Source organism: Gobius niger (assembly GCF_951799975.1).
Source record: "Gobius niger genome assembly, chromosome: 18".
Classification (NCBI taxonomy): domain Eukaryota; kingdom Metazoa; phylum Chordata; class Actinopteri; order Gobiiformes; family Gobiidae; genus Gobius; species Gobius niger.
This window is the reverse complement of record NC_136869.1, coordinates 1,737,886-1,752,256: the sequence shown is the minus strand read 5'-3', so window position 1 is coordinate 1,752,256 and position 14,371 is coordinate 1,737,886. Positions and strand designations below refer to the sequence as shown.

At 47.2% G+C, this 14,371-nt stretch overlaps 1 protein-coding gene across 1 annotated transcript; it reads right to left on the bottom strand.

Annotated features, from left to right (window-relative positions):
- Positions 1-608: 608 nt before the first annotated feature.
- LOC306978032 (gamma-crystallin N-B) lies at positions 609-11,241 on the bottom strand (the record flags this gene model as incomplete). Its single annotated transcript, XM_079576489.1, has 5 exons — positions 609-744; positions 1,860-2,005; positions 2,083-2,239; positions 3,655-3,746; positions 11,221-11,241. 5 exons carry the CDS (start codon positions 11,239-11,241, stop codon positions 609-611), a joined length of 552 nt encoding a protein of 183 aa, XP_079432615.1.
- Between the last annotated feature and the right edge of the window lie 3,130 nt (positions 11,242-14,371).

Below are 14,371 nucleotides of genomic sequence, written 5' to 3'. Positions count from 1 at the left end.
GATAGTTAGCATCAGAGGTCCCTATGCTAAAGTGGCTATGATAGTTAGCATCAGAGGTCCCTATGCTAAAGTGGCTATGATAGTTAGCATCAGAGGTCCCTATGCTAAAGTGGCTATGATAGTTAGCATCAGAGGTCCCTATGCTAAAGTGGCTATGATAGTTAGCATCAGAGGTCCCTATGCTAAAGAGGCTATGATTTCGTCACCACAGCCAGGTTTGAGTTTGTGCTTTTATTTTGTGACATATTTTTTAAATTCAAAACTCAGTAAATCAGGTAAGGGTTCGATATCAAAAACTCTTGAGTCTGAGACAGTAAAGTGTGGGATATTATATTACAATCACAATTCCCCAAATAAATGTATGGAGATCATGTTATGGTGAAGTTTCTGTGTTTCTTTATTTCCAGCTGAAAGTTGAAATGTGAGAAAATGGAGGCTGAGTTTTGCCTGTGTTTTGTGATCAGAATCGTGAGGTGAACAGCACAGAGAACAGAGGCACACAGAGGCGTTTGATAGAAAAGTGGTTGTATTGTTTGCAGTCCGTGTTTATTTGTCACATGTCTCAGCAGAGGTCAGCGGAGGTCAGAGGTCGGAGGTCGGCGGAGGGATCAGAAGTAGTTGACGACGCGGCGGATGGACTGGATGTTGGGGTTCTGGGCCTGCCACTCGTTGTGACTGCAGTAACAGCCGCGCTCCACGATGTACATGCGGCCGCGGAAGTTGGGCTCCTCGTACATCACCCAGCTGCAGCAGAGGTCAGAGGTCAGAGGTCAAGGGTCAGGGGTCAGGCACAACAGGTCACTTTAACACTTCACTGCTTTGGAACGGCTGTCACGACTTATTATGAACCTGTCTGTGAGCCTGTCTCTGTTTATCATTATATGTTTAATCTGATGGGACGGAACAAGTGTGTGGGAGGAGCCAAACTCAGACTCCACCCCCTCATAGTGTTTAGTTCAAATGAAAAAACTGGTGAAAAACTGGAACATCCGGGACAAAACTTGTGTTAAACTGGGACAAATCAATGGTTTTGGAGAAATTCACTGGGACACAGGACAGAGGGCTCAAAACTGGGACAGTCCTGGGTAAACTGAGACTCTCCTGAGTAAACTGAGACAGTCCTGAGTAAACTGAGACAGTCCTGGGTAAACTGGGACTGTCCTGAGTCAACTGGGACAGTCCTGAGTAAACTGGGACTGTCCTGAGTAAACTGGGACAGTCCTGAGTAAACTGAGACTGTCCTGAGTAAACTGGGACAGTCCTGAGTAAACTGGGACAGTCCTGAGTAAACTGGGACTGTCCTGAGTAAACTGGGACAGTCCTGAGTAAACTGGGACTGTCCTGGGTAAACTGGTTCAGATCTGTGGCCACTTTTCTTCCATTATTTAACCTGGTGGTTCTCCAGGTGGCAGAAAGTCTGATCTTTTGCTTTTTAAGGCCACTTTAAACCTAAACACTGTGATTCCTTATGTCCTAGGTGACCTTTAAACCTAAACACTGTGATTCCTTATGTCCTAGGCGACCTTTAAACCTAAACACTGTGATTCCTTATGTTCTCGGCGCCCTTTAAACCTAAACACTGTGATTCCTTATGTTCTAGGCGCCCTTTAAACCTAAACACTGTGATTCCTTATGTCCTAGGTGACCTTTAAACCTAAACACTGTGATTCCTTATGTCCTAGGCGACCTTTAAACCTAAACACTGTGATTCCTTATGTTCTCGGCGCCCTTTAAACCTAAACACTGTGATTCCTTATGTTCTAGGCGCCCTTTAAACCTAAACTCTGTGATTCCTTATGTCCTAGGCGCCCTGAAGTGCTGGCGTGTGCTCCGGGTGCAGCTGTGTTTGCTGAACTCACGCTCCGTCGCCGTAGACCCTGACGGAGTTGATGCAGCTCTTGCTGAAGCCGCGGCTCTGGAGGAAGGGGCAGTCGTCGCACATCTCCATGCACTGGCCGGAGAAGTTGCAGCCCTCGAACAGCTCGATGCGGTAGTGCTCTCCGTGCTGCGGGTCAAAGGTCACACAGAGGCTCATTTCGAGTGCGAGTCTAAAGCGGAGTGTAAACCCGCAGAGAGACTGACCATGCGGATGGGTTTGCAGGAGCCCATGTGGTCGTTGTGGGAGTTCCAGCGCTGGAACTCGGGGTACTCTCCGTGCTCCAGGATGTACTGCTGCCCCTTGAAGTCCGGGTGGTCGTAGCAGATCCAGGCGCCGCTCTCCACACGGATGGAGTTCACCCTGAGGCCGAGGCGAGAGAGAGAACCATAAAACATGCATAATGTTAGCGCGAGACAACCGAGAAACTTCCTTTAACGGCAAATGGGCAGAAAAACACTTTACAAGTTTTTTTTGTTTTGTTTTTTTACACATTTTTTCCAGGTTTTTTCCATTTATTTTCCCCTAAATTTCCCCAAAATTGTTTCATGTTTTTCCCCCAATTTTCATTTTTTTTCTTTTATCATTTTCCCATTTTTCCTCCATTTTTTTATTTTCCCAAAATGTAAAAAAAATAAAATATTTTTTTTCAGTTTTTTCCCCCAATTTTAATGTTTTTTCTTGTATTATTTTCCCATTTTTCCTCAGTTTTTTTTAATTTTTTTTAATTTTCCCTAAATGTAAAAAAATAAATAATTTTTTGTTTTATTTCCCTAATTTTCCCTCCAAATTCTCCCAAAATATAAGACAAAAATTCCCATGAAAAAAAAAAGAAAAATCCCGTGTTTTTTCCAACATTTTTTTTTTTGAAAATTCAAATTTTCCCAAAATGTAAAAAAATTATAATTATTAATTTTTTTCAGTTTTTTCCCCCAATTTTAATGTTTTTCTTGTATTATTTTCTCATTTTTCCTCCATTTTTTTTAAAAAGTTTTTTATTTTCCCAAAATGTAAAAAATAAAGAAAAATTCATTTATTTTTAGTTTTTTTCCCCAAATTTTCCCAAAATGTAAGACAAAAATTCCCATGAAAAAAAAAATGTTCCCATGTTTTTTCCAACATTAAAAAAAAAAAAAATTCCCAAATTGTAAAAAAAAGATATATATATTATTTATTTTCTTCAGTTTTCCCCCCCAAATTTCCCCCCCAAATTTGACCAAAATGTAAGATAAAAAATCCCATGAAATCCCCCATGTTTTTCCCCAATTTTCCCAGATTTATCCTAACTTTTTCGACTTAAATAATAATAATAAAAATAATAAAATAATAATAATGTCATCTTGTCTTTCCCTTTTTTTTCTTTTAAATGTTGATGAGTAACAGCATCAAAACTCAAATATAAAGACTTTAAATATTTATTTCCGGTCCCTGCTTTTGACACTTCGACCCAAAATATAAAAATAAATTCTAATTTTTTCCCCCCAATTTCCCAGATCAAGCTCAACTTTTTCCAGTTTTGTTTGTTTAAACCTTTCACTTTTTTCTCTTGATGAGCAACAGCATCAAACTCATGAAGAAGAATCAGGAAGACTTGATGTTTGTTTTCGGTCCCTGCTGTTGATGCTTCGATGCCCGACTGTTGTGGTCTAGCCCCGCCCCCTCTGCGTCAGCTGTCATGGTCTAGCCCCGCCCCCTCTGCGTCAGCTGTTATGGTCTAGCCCCGCCCCCTCGGCCTCAGCTGTCATGGTCTAGCCCCGCCCCCTCGCCTCAGGACAGACCTGTTCATGAAGCCGCGGTCCTGGAAGTTGTCACAGTCTCCCCTGACCTCCAGCTTCCTCCCAGTGAAGCACTTCCCCTCGTAAAAGGTGATCTGCAAAAGACGACATCTTCAGTTCTGTGGGTCTTAGCTTTCAAATGAGCCGCTCCTCTGGTCTGTGCGTTTTTTCGATTTGGGTAAAGCCAAGTAAAGTGAATCAGGCCAGGACTTTACAATCATTTAAAAAAAAAAAGATGGAAAGCGAAACTGTGTCTAAGGGTATCGTTATTTCGATACTTGGTTTCCGATACCGATACCTGAACGATACCGATACAAAGATATTCATGAACCAGAAAACAGAACAAAAATGTGTGGAAGATCAGGTTCATCTGCAATGACAGGAAATGTGGGGAAAAATAGGGAGAAAATGGGAAAAAAAATAGTACTAAAAAATGAGCAAAAAATAGGGAAACAAATTTGAAAAATAAGGAAAAAAATGTAAAAAAAAAAAAAATCAAAATAGGAAAAATGGGACGAACATTGGGCAAAAAGATTTGAAAAAATAAATAAAAATGGGGCAAAAATCTCAACACTGTAAAAAACACTGTAAAAACTGGACTAACATCTCAACACTGTAAAAACTGGACTAACATCTCATCACTGTAAAAACACTGTAAAAACTGGACTAACATCTCAACACTGTAAAACTGGACTAACATCTCAACACTGTAAAACTGGACTAACATCTCAACACTGTAAAACTGGACTAACATCTCAACACTGTAAAACTGGACTATCATCTCAACACTGTAAAAAACGCTGTAAAACTGGACTAACATCTCAACACTGTAAAAACTGGACTAACATCTCAACACTGTAAAAAACACTGTAAAACTGGACTAACATCTCAACACTGTAAAAACACTGTAAAACGAAAGTTACGTATGTAACTACGGTTCTATGAATCCCGGATGACCGCCAGAGGCGGTGCTGTAAGCACTGAATGTTCCCTTCGCGCATGCGTAGTTCGAGTAATTAATACCAAATGAGTCACACCTGTGACCCTGGATGACGCCCCGGAGGTAATAAATCCCCCCGTCATCCGAGCCTCTGTTCCTAAAGAATCTTCTCGCGAAAACGCAAGGATTCTGAGTGACAGAGAAGCTCTGGCGGTCATCCGGGATTCATAGAACCGTAGTTACATACGTAACTTTCGTTCTATTTCATCCCTCCTGACCGCCAGAGGCGGTGCTGTAAGCACTGAATGACTAGTACCAGCTACGTCACGAGGAATCCTGAGCACCCACCTTACTCAGAGGATCCAGAAGGCCCCTGGAGGAGAGCACGGCCCAGAGGATGAGACGCCGCCACATTGACGTTGTAAAACCTCGTGAACGTGCTCGGGGAAGCCCATGACGCCGCAGCACAAATCGCATCCAATGGAACACCCCGAATAGCCGCCCAGGAAGTGGAGACACTCCTAGTCGAGTGGGCCTTCACCCCGATCGGCAAGGCGTGACCCTCCGCCTCGTAGGAATGACGGATTACATCCACTATCCAATGGGATAGACGTTGTTTAGACAGAGGGCGACCCAACTGAGGACCTCCATAACACACAAATAGTTGGTCCGAGCGTCTCAAACTCGCAGTTGCCGCAACGTATGCCTCCAGTGCCCTCACAGGGCACAAACAGCCAGACTCCTCCACAGCCACTCCGGAAGGCCGGAACCGTGCCAACTGCAATGGTCGGTTACAATGAGAACCGGATAACACCTTAGGCACAAATGCAGTGTTCGGCCATAAGGTAACACCGCTGCCATCCGGACTCCACCGGAGACAGGAGGGACTAACAGACAGAGCATGTAACTCACCAACCCTTTTAGCAGAGACAATAGCCAACAAAAAAGCAGTCTTACATGACAGCCACTTGAGCTCCGCTTGCGCCAAAGGCTCAAAAGGAGGACGGGAGAGCGCTTGGAGAACCACAGGCAGATCCCAGGCAGGTGACCGCGGGACCGATGGTGGGCGTAACCTGCGAGTCCCACGCAGAAAACGAGACACAAGGTTATGGCTCCCCACAGTACAACCATCAATCTCAGCATGATTAGTAGAGATCGCTGCCACATATACCTTAAGCGTGGAAGGAGAGCGACCCTCATCAAAGAGCGACTGCAGAAACTCCAGAATAGAGGACACTGAACACAGAGCCGGGTCCTCATCACGACCAGAACACCACCGGGAAAACAGACGCCATCTGTTATCATACTGCCGACGAGTAGAGGAGGCCCTGGCACTCAAAATGGTGTGCTGGACAGACGCCGGCAACCCAGTCAACTGTGACAAGGGCCCTGTAACGGCCAGACCCACAGCCGAAGACGAGGAGGGTCGGGATGCCAAATCTGCCCTCCCAACTGAGACAGCAGATCCCTCCTGTTCGGGAGACACCACGGGTTGCCGCGAATCAGACTTCGCAGCAGGGGGAACCACGGCCGTGCTGGCCAGAACGGGGCCACCAGCAACAACCTGTGACCCTCCCTCAGAACCCGCTGAAGAGTGGGCCAAATCAGTGGAAGGGGCGGAAAAGCGAACAGCAGGACCTGAGGCCACGGATGAGCCAACGCATCCTGACCCAGTGCACCCGATGCCCCCGTAAGAGAAAACCACAGCGGGCACTGAGTCGACTCCTTCGAGGCGAACAGGTCTACTTCCGCTCGACCAAAGAGGTCCCAAATCATGTGCATCACTTCGCTGTGAAGGGTCCACTCCCCCGGAGCAGATGACTGACGAGAGAGAGCGTCCGCTACCCGGTTGTGTTCCCCGGGCAGATACACCGCCCGCAGAGTGGCCAATCGAGGGGCCGCCCACACCAAAAGAGCTCTGGACGCGTCCAGAAGCGGTGCAGATCTGGTGCCCCCCTGATGGTTGATGTGGTAGACAGCTGCAGTGTTGTCTGTTCGGACGAGAACATGCCTGCCTACCAGGTGGGGCAGGAAACGCCGGAGAGCCAAGTGTACGGCGCGCAGCTCCAGCACATTTATGTGACTGGAGCGCTCCCTCGGACTCCAGCGCCCCTGGACGGCCCGGTGCTGCCACACAGCGCCCCAGCCCGTAGAGCAGGCGTCTGTGGTCACCACCTCCCTGCGACACACAACTACCCCCAAAGGGACACCCCTGGAGAGATAGGACCTGTCCCCCCACGGAGTCAGGGCACGGAGACATGTCCCTGTCACTGTGAGTCTGCAATGCCTGTGACGCCTGGGGTCCAGGCGAAACCCGTTGAGCCACCACTGTAGAGGACGCAGCGACAGCAGGCCCAAAGGTACAATGCGAGTGACAGATGTCAGCTTCCCTAACAACTGCAGGAAGGTGACGTAGGGGAACCGCCTGCCCAGCGTGAACTGACCGACCAACTGGAGGATGTCGTCTACTCTGCGAACCGATGGACGAGCCGCCATGGAAGTCGAGTCCAAAATCATCCCAAGAAAAGTTGTCGTCTGAGACGGGGACAGACAACTCTTCTCCAAGTTGACCTTGAGGCCCAACTGGGACACATGAGCCAGAAGGCGACCGGTCTCCCGAATCGCGACTGCACGAGAGGGGGCGCAGATGAGCCAATCGTCGAGATACGGCAGAATCTTCATTCCGGCGGCCTGCAGAGGAGAGAGGGCCGCCTTCACGCACCGAGTGAAAACCCTTGGGGAAAGCGAAAGGCCAAACGGAAGCACCCGGAACTGCCAATGGCGACCCCGATAGGCAAACCTGAGAAAGCACCTGTGCTCGACCGCAATGGGCACATGGAAGTAGGCATCGGAGAGGTCTATTGACGTGAACCAGTCCCCCCTCGCAATAGCCTGCAGAACCTCTGCCGTGGTCAGCATGTGAAAAGGCAGGACCTTCAGAAACCGATTGAGCCCCCTCAGATCCAAAATGGGACGGAAGCCGCCTGTTTTCTTTGGCACGAGGAAGTATGTTGAATAGTATCCCCTGGGTTGCAGCAGAGGATCTACTGCCTCGATTGCCCCCTTGGCCAGGAGGGCGGAAAGCTCCTGGTCCAGGGCTTGAGCCTTCACCGGGTCGCTGATCGTAGTCATCCTGACCCGGCGGGCAAATTGTGGCCGGCGTCGGAACTGTAGTCTGTAGCCATGGGTCAAAGTGGCAACCACCCATGGGTCTACAGCATGAGCAGCCCAGTAACTGAGCTGCTGATGGGAAAAGTGTCCGACGGCCGGCCTGTTGGCTTCACTGTCTAGCCCCACGGCCCCTAGGGGCCCCGGGGGGGCGGCGGCCAGAACCCGACACTCGGGCCTGCCCTCCTGAGCGGCGGACCGTGCCACGAAAGTCCCCACTGGTCCTCCGTGAAACATCACGAGGAGAAAAACCACCAGCCCGGGACCGAGGCTGCGAGCGGTCAGCGGGTTCAGTAACAAGGCGCCTCGGCCGCCGAGGAGGGGGGGGCTGCATAACCCGGCTGAGACCTGAAAGCTGCTGTCTCGTCTGTCGCGCTTGAACGGTCCGTTCCAAAGCCTCCAGGGCAGCCGAACCAAACATCTCTCCCGGTTCCACAGGAACACTGCGTAGGGTCCTACGGCATGTCTCAGTCAGCGTAGACTGAGCCAGCCAAACCTGCCGACGAGCCTGAACGAGGAAAGACATTACACGGCCCAGCTCCCTGGTCATCAGAGCAAACGCCTGCAGTGCCGCATCACTAAACCCGGTAGCAACCGCCACACCCCCCTCATCCTGCAAGGATGCAGAGAGGGCAAACAGGAGGTGCGCCAGCGAGTTACCAAGACGACCAGCCCGTGCCCCAGCACTGTAGGCCCTACAGAGGAGGTCATCAGTAGCGCGACATTGAACCCGTGGGCAACGAACATCACGACGCAGAGCCTCATCTGGTGACACGATGAGTGAAGCTATGGCAGGTTCAACCGCTGGCATGCGCTCCAAGCCTGCCTTTGCCGCCTCATGCATAGAAGCCAACACCCGACCATCCGCGGAGAGGTGCGAAAAAGCTCCTGGGTCGCGCCAGCATGCATTTAACTCCCTCAGATATTCCGACGATTGTGGGACAATAAAAGGGGCAGGAGCCTGTACGCGCCTGAAGAAGGCGCTCCCAGGAGCAGATTCTCCCGGCTGCGGAATATCCACCCGCAGCCGCCTCAAAGCCATGCACAAGACCTCCTGCATGGAGCTGTCTGCCGCCTCACTAGCTGTACTCTGAGTCGAAGAGCGCGATCCAGCCACAGACAATGGAGCCTCTCCGTCATCCCTAAAGCGAGAGGCTGAGGCCGCCAGAGACAAAACATCTTCAGAGAGACCGACATCCTCCACCTCCTCAACAACCTCTAACTCCCTATTCAAAGCAGGCATGGGCGGGGAAGAGAACCCAGCCCCAGCCAAGGGAGGATCCAAGCGATGTGACTGAAACAGGGACTTCATCACCGCTAACTCTGCAGACAACTGCTCAAACCTCATGGAAAGGCCTTCATCAGACCTCAACTGTTTCGACTCAGGCGCAGGCCCAATGGCTGTGGACTCACTCCGGCGTTTCGAACGTGCAGGGAGAGCCACCTGCCCAGAAGGAGGAAGGTCAGCACCATCTTGAGTGCGCAACTGCGCCAACCTAGCCAGCCTCACGGCCCGGGACATGTAACCGCAGTTCATGCAAGGATGATCCGACAGCGCCTCCCGAAGGTGGTCAGGTCCAAGGCAGGCAGGGCACAGGTCATGACCGTCATCTGCCTGGAGCGCCGTCCCACAAGCCACACAGCAATGTGAGCCATCCATCCTCGCAACCGTCTGCACCACACACGAGAGTGGGACGAGACGCCAAGCTCCAAGCCAAAATTGGGAGAGGGGGCGCGAACGCTACCGTCACCAATTATAGCGGAAAACACACCGGAAAAACACCGGTAGCAACGCAAACTACAGGCGCAAGACAGGCTAAAATTGGGAGAGGGGGCGCGAACGCTACCGTCACCAATTATAGCGAAAAAAAACAACCGGAAAAACACCGGTAGCCACGCAGACTGTAGGCGCAAAACAGGCTAAAAGTGGGAGAGGGGGCGCGAACGCTACCGTCACCAATTATAGCGAAGTAAAAAGAAAAAACTGCAAACTCAGGCAGCAAACCGGACTATCGGCAGAAAAAACAGGCTAAAATTGGGAGAGGGGGCGCGGACGCTACCGTCACCAATTATAGCGAAACAGTAAACGAAAAAGGCCACTCGGGTAACAATCCGGACTATACACAGAAAAAACAGGCTAAAGTTGGGAGAGGGGGCGCGAACGCTACCGTCACCAATGATAGCAAAACAACAAAAAAGACTAACACCGTTAGCCAACTCCACACTCCGGGAGCACAAAAGAACAACGACGGTGTGTACCAACACCAAACGCCGTGAGTTGGGAGAGGAGGCGCGAACGCTATCGTCACCAACAACACTCAAATATACCTACAGAAAATAGCGAAGATCCAACTGTCGCAGCCCAAGGAGGACGGTCCACCGCTACTCCAGCCAGATTCGACGACAGGGCATCCAGCGACAGCGAAAAACTCCAAAAACGAACGGCTAAAGCCACGTTGTTCGAACCACACGCGAGAAGAAAAAAGGAACAGAGGCTCGGATGACGGGGGGATTTATTACCTCCGGGGCGTCATCCAGGGTCACAGGTGTGACTCATTTGGTATTAATTACTCGAACTACGCATGCGCGAAGGGAACATTCAGTGCTTACAGCACCGCCTCTGGCGGTCAGGAGGGATGAAATAGAACTGGACTAACATCTCAACACTGTAAAAACACTGTAAAACTGGACTAACATCTCAACACTGTAAAAACACTGTAAAACTGGACTAACATCTCAACATTGTAAAACTGGACTAACATCTCAACATTGTAAAACTGGACTAACATCTCAACATTGTAAAACTGGACTAACATCTCAACACTGTAAAAACACTGTAAAAACTGGACTAACATCTCAACACTGTAAAAACACTGTAAAAACTGGACTATCATCTCAACACTGTAAAAAACACTGTAAAAACACTGTAAAAACTGGACTATCATCTCAACACTGTAAAAAACACTGTAAAACTGGACTAACATCTCAACACTGTAAAAACACTGTAAAACTGGACTAACATCTCAACATTGTAAAACTGGACTAACATCTCAACATTGTAAAACTGGACTAACATCTCAACATTGTAAAACTGGACTAACATCTCAACACTGTAAAAACACTGTAAAAACTGGACTAACATCTCAACACTGTAAAAACACTGTAAAAACTGGACTATCATCTCAACACTGTAAAAAACACTGTAAAAACACTGTAAAAACTGGACTATCATCTCAACACTGTAAAAAACACTGTAAAACTGGACTAACATCTCAACACTGTAAAAACTGGACTATCATCTCAACACTGTAAAAAACACTGTAAAACTGGACTATCATCTCAACACTGTAAAAACTGGACTAACATCTCAACACTGTAAAATCTAGACTAACAACACTGAATAAACTGGAGGAAAAGCTGGTCCAGATTCTGCTGTCCCTAAACCCAGCCTGTGCACTCACCTTCCCAGAGTACTGCGACATGGTGCGTGTCTCGTTGGTCCGCTCAGTGCGTGTGAAAAGTTGGACGTGGATATTTATACTGCGGCGGGACAAAGAGAGGCTTCGGCGGCCGCGCTGTGTCGGCTTTTCCTTTGAGTCCGGCACAAAGACTGATCCTGCGGAGAGAGGAGAGAGCCCGTCAATGGAAACTGCTGCTGCCGGGGGTTTAACCGGGGGCCCGGCACCTCCACACAGGAGTTTAACCAGGGGCCATCACCTCCACGGGACCAGGGGTTTAACCAGGAGCCCATCACCTCCACACAGGGGTTTAACCGGGGGCCATCACCTCCACAGAGGGGTTTAACCAGGAGCCCATCACCTCCACACAGGGGTTTAACCAGGAGCCCATCACCTCCACAGAGGGGTTTAACCAGGAGCCATCACCTCCACACAGGGGTTTAACCAGGGGCCTTCACCTCCACACAGGAGTTTAACCAGGGGCCTTCACCTCCACACAGGGGTTTATCCAGGAGCCATCACCTCCACACAGGGGTTTAACCAGGAGCCATCACCTCCACGGGACAGGGGTTTAACCAGGGGCCTGTCACCTCCACACAGGGGTTTAACCAGGAGCCCTTCACCTCCACACAGGGGTTTAACCAGGAGCCCATCACCTCCACGGGACCAGGGGTTTAACCAGGAGCCCATCACCTCCACGGGACCAGGGGTTTAACCAGGAGCCCTTCACCTCCACACAGGGGTTTAACCAGGAGCCATCACCTCCACGGGACAGGGGTTTAACCAGGAGCCATCACCTCCACGGGACAGGGGTTTAACCAGGGGCCCGGCACCTGCGTCTTGTTACTCGATCATTTAACCGCCGCCTAAACTGAGCACATTTTCTCCGGTCAAAATAACGCTGAAAACGAGGATGAAAATGTGCTGGAAAAGCAACAACAACATAATAAACAAATGTCCTAAATCACCTCTGAAAAATAATCTTTGTGTCTAGTAAAGAACATAATAAACCTACATATTTATATATTACAAACTATGAAAGAGAAGGCAACTAAATGAATATGTTTTTTATCCAAACCCTCCCATTTCTTCACAGGGACGAGTTTATAGACAGTTTAGTTATAGTTTATTGACATTAAAACCGCCTTAACGGAGAGCATTTTCTACAGTTCGGCTTTACCCAAATCTAAAAGCTTCTCGACTGGAGAGCAACAATGTAACGGCTCATTTGAAAGCTAAGACCTGAAAAAGGGATTGTAACATTTTGTCATATTTTTGTTGTTTTTTCATTACTTTTTTGTCACTTTTTATTGTGTTTCTGTCCAGTGTTAATTTTGACAACATATTTTAATTTAGTTTTAGTTTTAGTCTTCTGACGAGAATGTAATTCGATTTTAGTCTAGTTTTAGTCAAAAAAATGTCTTCAATTTTAGTCTAGTTTTAGTCGACTAAATTTAAGACTATTTTAGTGGACTTTGCATTGATAATATTCATTATAATCATATTTAATGTTGTTCCTCTGCTTCATGTTTCTGCTTCACATGAACAAAGCTCAGAGCTGATCCTTTAAACATGATCTGAGGCTCTTTCAGACGCTCAATACAAGTTTGGATGATTTTAGTCTCTCCTTTTCATTTTTATTTAGTCTTATTTTAGTCGACTAAAATATCTGGACATTTTAGTCACAGTTTTAGTCTCATGAGAAACTTTTAATTTAGTTTTAGTCCAATTTTAGTCGTCAAAAATATCACTTTGACTAAAATTAAGATTAAATATTTTAGTCGACGAAATAAACACTATTTCTGTCACATTTTTTATTGTGTTTTTGTCACATGTTTTATTGTGTTTTTGTCACATTTTTTATTGTGTTTTTGTCACTTTTCACACATTTCACACATTTTTCGTCACTTTCTGTGTTGCTTTTCCGGCACATTTTTGTTTTCTTTTCATCCTCTTTTTTGCCGCTATTTTGATGCTTTTCTTTGTAGCTTTTAGATTTGGGTAAAGCTCGGTTAAGGCGGGACCGGTGGCCCTTCTGAGCTCTTCCAGGATGGACATATGGCCGGTCCGCCCCTGGTGCTTTACCAGAGTCCAGGTGAACAGTGTTAGGATCCGTCTGCAGCACAAAGCCCAGACCAGATCACATGTTTATCACATGATCACATGATGGTAACTATGGTTGCTATGGTTACTGTCTTACATTATGGTTAATATCTCTGTCATCACTGAGAGAATCCACATGAAACAAAAACTGTCTCAAAGTTCATTGTCTCCACTGTCAGCACATATAAACTAATGTCCAAAAGTGGTGACAATATTTACAAAATGAGCCTGAAAATAATGTGGAGGATTCACCCAAATATTGATGCGGATCAGTATTTGTCAATTGTCTCATAGATACAGACGGCATGTCGTCACAGAAGGGGGCGTGGCTTCGCCGAGGGGGAAAATAGAATCTTTAGAGAAACACAATTTTCCACTCTTTTTTGCCATTTTCTGGTGGAATATCAACTTATTTATCACATACAAATAAAGTCAAGTGTAAATCGGGCCCAAATGGATATTTTCTCACAGCAGATTGTTCAGTAGAAGTGAAAAAACGACAGTTGTAGCAAGCGCTAGCTAACCGTTAGCATTAGCCTGATGCTAACATGTAGCATCAAGTTAGCATTCTCCGTTATTCATGTATTTATGGGCTGTTGAACCACTTTGCTCCTCCCCATGACTTTGTATCATTATTTAGTAGAAACTATGTTCATATTTCAGCATTTGTTACAGTAGTTTTTGAATAATTAGAGAAATTTTTTCAAAATTGTTTTCCCCCTTAACTGTTTTAAAAAATGACCATATATGGGCGATTCCAGAGATGCTGTCTTTGTCTATATGGATATTTTCTCACAGCACACGTTCATGTTCATGTTCATACAGGAGAGCTGCAAGGACAAAATATCAGAGTCATTTTCACCTTGTAGCCATTGAAATGTCTTCAGTTACAAGACTTTTCCAAATAAAATAAATGTTTTTTTAATTTACTTAGAAAGCGCTAAAAAAAAAGCTACTTAGAGTTTTTAAAAACTAATCTAATCTAGTCTAATCTAAAAGCTTCTGGGAAAAAGTGTCAGTATAGCAGCGAAAATGAGGATGAAAACGCCAC